Raw genomic sequence first — 9,683 nt, 5'->3', positions numbered from 1 at the left:
GGTTGGGACGAGGAGATAAATGAAGATGGAAACGGGAGACAATAAAGTGGTTGAGCAAAATTGTATAGTACAAACGGGGAAAAAGTCCATTCTTTCAGCAGGAAACACCGAGCAAGATGGATGTGTCAGCTTACAATCCATCCTTTTTCGGAAAATTGTAACATATCGTTACCGGCGAATAGTTGATTGTTTAATTAATTAAGCCGCGTAATCCTCTAGCGCGTAATTCTATTGTAACGTTATACTATTATTGCACATGTAACTGTTAATCCCACGAGTATGATACAACGTGTTTAACACAGGATCGTAGCGCGATCTCCGAAAACACGGTGGATAAACGTAAAATTAAGCAACGTTCAACTATTCCAGCCAACTTTTTCACCTTGAGTAATCTCACATCTTGTAAAAAGGTATTACCTGAAATTATTTCATTAAAACTTTTTCTATAGATTCAGATTTTACAGAATGGTAATAAAATACTTCGTAGGTATTAAATCCGTTTGAGAAATATGGCATGAGATTATTTGTTTTTCGTGAAAATTTGGAGCGCAATCGTCATTTATCAAATTTCTAATTTTCCGTACGACACATCTGTATGATTAAGCAGCCTGAAATGAAGATCCTGTTAAAGTTCGCCTGAAACTTAACCCTAAAGTGCTACTGTGGGTGAATTTTCACCCAGGGGCTAATTCAAGTATTTGCTATTAAGTAACAGTGTTAACCGGGAGCTTACAGTTCCTCCTATTCTCCTCTTTAGTACGTCTGCAGTTATAAACGTGTCAAATTTGCACTACATTTTGTATGTCCTGTGATTTCAAATTTGCTTGGGTGAATATTTACAAAGAATATGTATATCAATGTAATTTTTTTCTATTTATATTTTTTGCAACATATATTTCGTTGGCAAATAAATTGTTTTATAAATCAATAAATTAATAAAGATAGAGAAATTCTTACGAAAAATGCTATTTTGGCAATTTTAATAAAGTTTTTGTAATAATTTTTCTGACTGTAACAATAAGAATCTGTTGAAATATAATTTTGAATAGAATAAATCGATATAAAATTGTTATATACATCATTCAATTAATAATTAATCAATTTACTCTATTCAGAAACATATATAGATAAAATCATTTATTAGTTGATTCCTCGTCAATAAATGAGCAAGAGTCATTTACTTTTTTTACCTCCGCTTTCAACCTTTACATCTTTTGCTTGACTGGAGAGATTATACGCTGAAGATGGCTCAAAGCAAGAGCCGAAACGTTCGAAATTAAATTATGTCTCTTTACTTATGTAAACCAGTTATTATTTTCTGCGCACTATTATCCGACTCGTATTCGCCGTTTTATTTTATTTTTGTTGTTTTAATTTCACGAGTCATTTCTTATTATTTATATCTTTTGTTCTATATATCCCATTCCATTGCATGTAGGAAAGAGAAAATTCTTCTTACTTCTAGAAACCAATTACGGTCTAATAATTTTAATTTGGACTCAAGTCATAATAATTTAAAACAGAAAAAAACCCTTATTGATCATTTTGAAACTTATTAAGTCTCAATAACATTTAAATAAGATTGTTAAATATTGAAATTCATTTATTTTACGTTAAAACAGTGTTAAGTTATTCTACACTGCAACTCATAAAGCAAACATAAAAAAGTGTAAAAAAAATGTTTAATTATGCAACTAAATTTTCATCCAGAATAATATTATAGTTAGAAAAATATGAGTAGAGCATTATAAAGTTGAAAAATATAATTTCTTCCTCTCCCGAGTTTCAGTTTGCAAAATTAATTCCAAAACTATCAATCCGTTTAAACAAATTACTCGTTAACAAAAATCAGTTTTGAATCTCCCAAGGGATAACATTATGCTTCCACTTTCCACCGGTTGTAAGACACTCGGTACGCGATCGACATGCGAAAGTGCGTGACTAAGCGTGCTCCATCATCGTCCAGCGGAAGAGGATCGTCTCTCCCAAGTCCGTGCATGAAGTTTCAGGTACGTAACTTTTTCGATGGTGCAAGACACGCGGAAGGAAGAGACGAAAGATCTGGGGCACGAGAGAGGGCGGAAGAGGAAGGGAGGATAAGGCGGAGGCCGCGAGGAACGAGAAGAGATGAGAGTGAGGCGGGGCGGGATGCGCGGTATTTACGAATCCAGATAAAGAACCCCGGCAGACACGTAAGAGCAGAGAAGAAATCGGGCGTCGTATATCGCTCTTCAAGCTATCTCACGGCGAGACTCGACAGCGAAATTTACTTAGCACCCTCTCCATCCCTCGTTTCGCGAGGCTGCGACAGAACACGGTCACTCGATCGTCGCATCGAGTCAACAGACGTTATTCATAGTCGTTTCTCTTGAGCGAGAATTTTCTGTACGTACATGTATATACAGGTATGTTTACACAGGTATAAACAAGAAATTTTTATCAAATGGTAACTAATGTCATTTTATGCCTCTCATAAAGAAAAGCTTGAGCTTAAGTAAATATATATACTGAAAATATATTAATCTGGTTAAAACCTAAAAACTACCAATATTTACAATTGTAATTTATTTGAACAGAAGTAACTGTGTATGTTCTGAACCAATTCCGAACCAAATATACATATCGAGTTTCATATATTACGCAAACGCAAAATGGAAAACTAGAAGAACTAGATGAAATTGGGGAATTTTTCAAATATCAGGAGAAAAATTCCCGCATACAGTTATCGCATCTCCATTGTATTTTCTATCTATTATAAATTTTTCAGTTTTTTTTTACTACATACATCTATACAAATGAAACGACACATGTTGTTTTCATAAAAACAAGAACAATAAAATGTTGCTGTTGTATTTAAAGCGCATTTTTTTCAAATAAACCTCATTTGTTTCGAACAAACAACGCAACTGTTTGCAATCTGAAGGTTCTCATCGTCATCCACATTCGCGTGAATGCACAGATCAAATTTATCTCGTAACAAAAGTATCTCATCCGCTTCACAATTTTTCTTTTTTAGAGCGTAATTTCGCAAAGAAGAGATTGCTTGGCACATTAAGATTCTTACTGATAAAAATGACACGCGCAATTAAACGTCCAACGGGATTCGAGTGTGTCCTAATCCCGCAGGAAATGAAGGCGGATCGCGACGATTCGATTGCTTAAGGGAATACAATCTCTGTAAATGATTCTAACGGCGACTCGCTGCAGTCGGGATACGTTAGGACGCAATTGCCGCCAGACCTACCCAGTCGTTCGGCTTCCTGATACAATTTGTTGGCGCTTCGGTGACTGGAATTAATCGCTACCGGCAAGTCCTCCGTGGGCCTGCAAAGGAGATTCAGATTAAATCGTTCCAAACATTTCTCAGTTAGCTTTGGGTTATTCAACCGCACCTCCCGGACGTTAGCCAATATCTTTCGAAGCGCCTTGTAATTTAAGCGCTTATTGTTTCGACAATACGATCAGTTATCGTATTAATTTTCCCTTTGTTTAGAATACACGATATATATTTATATATCAATATATTTTCTATAAGCAATTCAAGGAAAAATTCTAATAATTATCATAATTTTTTAGAGACATACTTTCACCAACCTAAAAAAAAATGCATATAATAAATGCATTGAAATATATTAAAATTTCTGTCGTTCCGTAATATTCAATAAATCTCTGGCCACGTTTGCGTAAAATATCCTAATTTATCCCACCTCCCATACATCAACAATTATTAAACCGATCATGAATCTATGCGGACGTCTCGGATATTCGTCGGAAATCTCAGAAATTTGCACGCCCGGCAATTAATGGCTCGTCGGTATTAATTTATGAAATATACTCCACAACGGGGGCTTACCCGCGGAGTTTCTCAGGCACGCAGCGCATCGGCATTTCGTTAGATTACTTCGGGAGAAATTCCCGAGGGGCCGCGGAGACATCAAGGAAGAAATACAATAAGGCGGGGCACACTGCGAAAATTTAGGCGAAACACTTCCGAAAACTCAATGTGTACGCGCCAGACTTAGTCTCGCGTAGTCGCTCAATTACAGCGTCGGTGTTAGCCCGGGCGCAATTTCCTTCGAACATACGCGGGCGTGAGCGCGTTTGGAATAGCAAATTCGTGGCTTCTCTGGTTACAGGTTACGGCTTGCAGCCGGCCGGCGAATATTTTACATGATGTAACAGCCATCTGCTACTCGACCGACGCTCAATTAGGATTCTGCCATACGTGAAGCTGGATTTTACAGCCGTCTGGACAGCTGCGGTGTTCGCGTAGCCTTGCTCTCGTGTCAAAACTGTAAGCTCTACCTACGTATATATTCATATTCCGACGAATCTTTCGCTATCATATGCATTCTTGCTCGAACGGCAAAATCTGAAACCGACATTGCCTCGGCGCGTATCCGGATTTTTATATCACTGACACGGGAGAACGTATTTCTGCGATAGATTTATGAAAAAGGGGGAAAAAATATAAAAAAAAATAAAACGTGCATTCTCCTATATGTTAATCTAATTCGTTGTTTAACGCTTCTGAAAATTACCTCTATAATGAACAAGCATCCTTTTTTATCGAACAAAAAATTGTATCACTTTATATAACTTTATTTATCAATCAATTATTAACTGTAAGAGGCTCACTGTAACGGAAAAGAGCCGTACTTTGAGAAGAATAAAACTCGGCAGAACTTTGTCCCGGAAGACCCTGATGGTCTACAAAAGAGAAACTTTAGTTTTACGCACTACGAGAAGAATTCACTACAACAGGATGCGAAATTCTGCTCCGCTAACCCATTTTGCGAGTTATATATTTACGAATGAATTACCTTCTATAGAGCCTTTGTATTATTTCTAACGAAGCTGTCGGCATTAAAGACTTGCAAAGGAATTCATTATTCGCGACTCTCTTCCTCGGCGATAAATCTAGTTTCTGAAAGTGCGCGGACGTACATCGATTGAGCTCGCGCAGAGTCAAAGCGCGAGTGCCGAAACGTCGGAATTGACTTACGTTAAAATTAGATGGATCGCTTCCCCGAGGACGTCCTGCTGGGTCCTACGGAGGGGCGTCTCCGCGAGCTCGCAGATGGTCCTCAAGAGGCACTGCCTACCATCCCGCCATCCGTGTCTGAAGAGTCATTGTATCTTTGTAACAAGATTGTTTACATTTACGAACTGTGAAAAGATTGTCGAGATCTCGATTGGCGGTTTTGCACACTCTGTCGATCGAATATTTAATTTCTATTTATCCTAACACCCGATTAATGTTTTCGCGGGGCGAATTCCTCGCCTTTAACGTACGCCCCTGCAGTGTACGCTATCCTGCATCCCAGCGGAGTAATTGCCTTATGTCCCAATTAATTTATGTTCGTCTTTACCCCTGTCGCCCTTTGATCCTGCGGACGGCAACTCCCACTTACGTAGAGTGAAGGCGCGAGTGATATAGACCGAAGGGAGACCTTTGTCGCTGGAAGTAGAGTTGGCAGAATTTCGTGCAATTTGGTTTGCCAGTTACTTTTACGCTTTTTTAAATTTAACCATAGTAAAATTAATGGTAACGCGTGTCTAAAATTAAAGAAATCATTTCAAACTAATCAAATTATTTTTTATAAACAGTAAATGATAAGCACATAGATGTATGTATACAATAGGAGAGAACAAAATCCCTCCTAAAAATTAATAAATTTATAGCGACTAGATCTGCATGTAAAATTTCAAAAAATTGATGAAAAATAAATGTCATCATTATCATTTATCATAGATCGTCAATAAATATTATGAGGGTTTGCGTAAACACAAAACGTGAAATAATTTTGATAAAAAATGATATTAAAAAAAAGTCGGCAGCGAGAGGATCATTTTTAACAATCTCGGTGTCGACGACGAAACACTTTTGGAATCTTGCCAGGATGAATTAAAAAGAAAAACAGCGTAATTTGGCTGAAATATGATTTCAACGAGCGACCGATAGCGCAGCAGAAATTGAGAGTTAATTATTCAGAAATTTACCCTCTCGCGCGTCTGTTTATCGACTCATCGGGCAATTTCTCGCGGTAATGCACGGCATTTGTCCTCCCGATTCCAAATTCAAATCTTCTCTCGGCTGTCCATTGTGCAAACTCGACGCGACGAGTGAAATTGCGCGCTTGTTCCGGAATCGTGCGTATGAGAGCGAACAAAAGAATAGCGGAAAGAGAATAACGAGGACGACAACTCGCTCGTTCGGCCAATCTCGATGGCGCTGTAAGTGCCGCACAAATTGAAACCATTGATATATCCGTTGGGAGTTTTATCGACCGTCTCTCGTTTCATTCTCGACAAATTTAATTAATGCATACACAAGTGACCAGATAAACGTGCCGACGCTTTCTCCTCGAATTTTCCCTTTAAAGAGCTGCGAAGAAAAGTATACGGTTCGCGGCGGAGCTCTTTACGGGGAGACGTACGAGAGCGATTAGCGCAACTTACTCGTCCAAGAGGTTCTCAATGACGACGTAAGTTTCCTGCAAATCGAGATCTCTGATGTGTCTCGCGGGAATTATCGTCGGTTCGAACTGCGACAAGTTCCACGGCAGAGCGAAGTTGAGTTGAAATCCCGTGGAGAAGGCGATGCCGCCTCTTTTCGTCATCATCACCGGCATCGAAATACCTAGAGTAAACTGTTGAACAAATGTTTTAAGATTACACTTTGAGAGAGGCATTCAAATTACGAGGCAAATGGCACAATTGTCCAAAAATGAATTTACTTATCCGTTTTCTTTTTAACATTTTAAATTTCCAGCGATTTCTTTCCAAGCTGGAAATGTTGAATATTGCTCGAATTAAAATTTTAATTTAAAATAATTAAATTCCGTAAATCTTTTCTCTTTCAAGCAAAATTATCGCAAGAAATTTTGTTTAATATTAATTAATAGTAATACGAAATAAGAATATTAATACTAATATTACTTTTAATAAACAAGAATAATTATAATGTTCTTCTCAGAAGAGGCAGTAATTATTACCTCTTCAATTAATTCATCTCTTTGGAGTTGAACTAGACTTACTAATTAACGTGCCAGCAACTCACAAATAAATATTTAATATGGCGACAGCGGTAATATTTCGTAGAGCGAGTCGCAGGCACAAATTAAAAGCTGTCGTAATAATCAGTATGCACAGCCAAATATCAATTTGATAGCTCGCATTCGACCAAAACGCTATTTCTTTCGCTGGCACATGCATACAGAATTTTTATGCGTCTATCAAAATCTGCGAAATTAAAAAATTCGTAAAGCAAAAACTGATATTCAGACAAAGAGCTTCAATGTTCAATGTAAATCTTAATTAATTTACAATTTGATTATAATTTACTACAACCTCTTATTAACGTCTTATTTCTAAAATAATTACAGAACAACGTTTACAAAAAGCATATTAAATAAGTGCCCCTCGTTAATAAAATAAAGAGAACTCCGAAGTAATAATACAAAACTTCTCTCGAGACGCTAAAAGTAAAGTGAAACGTTAACCGAGTAAATTCTCCTTTCGAGATGAGATGCACGTATTATAAAAATTGACAGTAAATTCTGAAGATACCTGAAACAAGGTATTCTCGGGATACAGCAGTATCGCTTGGCAAGACCAAAAGTTCGCCCAGAGGCCAACGGTTGAGAATACCCAAAAAGGCAGCCGCGACATGGCGAACGTGCTGCAGTGTCGTCGCTGATGGAGCGTCGTCGGGAAGCACGGCTCGTATCCGATATCCATTCCCCGTTCTGTGCCCAAGTAATTCGCGCCGGCCATCGGCCCACCGGTCAACGAACCGTGGGCAAACGTTCTCTTGTTCCGGGACATCGCGGTATTCGACATGTTCGTAGGAACACGATAATGAGTCTGGAGCCTCGTGGCCGGGCGAAACGCGAACGCGCATGCCGCTATTTGCATCCGGCAAAACGTGCCTGATCCAGAATTACGAGGGGTCGAAAACTTCGGCCGTTTCACAGAGGCGTGCCACGGGCCGTTCTTCTATTATATGGAATCTCGTTAACGTTGCGCACTTTGAGATTATTGAAGCGGCAAACTGTATCCCAGGATACTGCCTTTCGCAGTAACAAGACGGAGGAAAATTATAGAAGAGATAGTAGACATTTTGTTTAAATATTCGGAAAAGCGATATGCGCTGCATACAAATGTTGCATCTGAGAGGAAAAAAAATGATTGCAATTACTATAATTTAATTTACAGTCATTTTCGATGACAATTGTTATTTATATATTTATAGTTGTTTCGTCATACCGATTGTAATTATTAGTCATCGTTATTACTACGTAAATGTAAATAGTAAAATAATTAATAGTTATATTCATTATAATTGTGATTGTATCTACTTACTAGGTAGAAATGTTCATTTTATTTTCGACATTTTATTTTCGATATCTTAATATTTGAAAATATTTAAATATAACAACTTGTGATAAAATTTTTTCATATTCGGAAGAACTGTAAACATGAGGTAATTATTACAAAAATAGGAACAATAACTATAAAAAACCATCTATTTTACCAATCAATTATAGTCACAAGTATCAAACGCTTTTCTCTCGGTGTATTTTGTCAAAAGTTATTTTCTCGTGTATACGTGCACCTAAAGCTTTACGTAGCCTCGTGGAATATGTATTCCTCTAAAACATGCATCCTCCTAAGAGGGCACGAACGCCGAAGGAGAAACAAGTCGATGCTTCGGTCAGCGTTAAAAAAAAATCGATCCTTCATTGTACGTAGCGAGAGGCGAAAATCTGTGCGATCAAACGTAGCGACGTACATACATATACGTGACGCACAAAAAGAAAGGGATTTACGTGAACAATGCATACAAGCGTGCATTAAGCCGGCGACGCTGCGGCCGTCGAAGCGCCGGCGACGCCGGCCGAACGATTCATCGGCGTATCAGTTTAATCCCGGCAAGCGCGATAGCGTTGTAAATCCAATAATTGCCCGTCTTACCCGTTAAGCAGCTTTAATTAATTCCGTTTCCGTACCGGCGGCGGATTAACGGCCGAAGTTGAATTAAAATCTCATCTGGAGCAAAAGTCCGGCCCGCAGCCGTTACGTTTACCTCCCGTCTTTCTAATTCCTATTTCCGGTATCTATTAACGGCGTTAGCTTTATGATCTATCGTGTCATTGATATTTAACAATTATTCTTATTAACATCAAATTGAAAATTCCAATATCGTCATCGAATAAAGGTTTCATAGTTAAAAGTGACGAGATGATTTTTTTTTTTTTCATAAATTGTAAATATAATACTATATTTGTGGATTTATTGAAAAGAATCATAAGACATGTAATAGAAGAGATACTCGACGTAGTATCGTTAATCGGAAATGATGGCGGCGGAAATCCCTGATCCGAGAAAACTGCTCCGAGAAAATTGCGCCCGCCAGGAACGTCTCGTAGAGGTAAAGCCTCGTTGATTGGAAATGCACTGTTAAATTGAAACTTGTATCGGATCGATGTTCACTCGAGGGAAATAACAACCGCATCCTTTGTGCCCAGAAGTCGGAGACCGTGTCGATTTTAATAATATCGTCTCGCTAAGATATAAGATAAGTGTCAGCCCGCCATTGAGCATTTCCGAATTGCATTTGCAAATCAATCAGGAACAGAAATAAAAAAAAATAGAATATCTCAATACATTTATAAATG

At 38.1% G+C, this 9,683-nt stretch overlaps 1 protein-coding gene across 1 annotated transcript; it reads right to left on the bottom strand.

Annotated features, from left to right (window-relative positions):
- Positions 1 to 2,717: 2,717 nt before the first annotated feature.
- LOC105200563 lies at positions 2,718 to 9,683 on the bottom strand. The gene is made up of 4 exons (XM_011168196.3): positions 7,573 to 9,683; positions 6,463 to 6,653; positions 5,006 to 5,122; positions 2,718 to 3,324 (listed from the first exon to the last, which is right to left on the bottom strand). The coding sequence occupies exons 1-4, from the start codon at positions 7,918 to 7,920 to the stop codon at positions 3,159 to 3,161; spliced, it is 822 nt and encodes a 273-aa protein (XP_011166498.2). The 5' UTR covers positions 7,921 to 9,683; the 3' UTR covers positions 2,718 to 3,158.

Source organism: Solenopsis invicta, chromosome 6 (assembly GCF_016802725.1).
Source record: "Solenopsis invicta isolate M01_SB chromosome 6, UNIL_Sinv_3.0, whole genome shotgun sequence".
Lineage (NCBI taxonomy): Eukaryota > Metazoa > Arthropoda > Insecta > Hymenoptera > Formicidae > Solenopsis > Solenopsis invicta.
The sequence above is the reverse complement of the archived record's forward strand: the minus strand, read 5'-3'. Positions and strand labels throughout refer to the sequence as shown.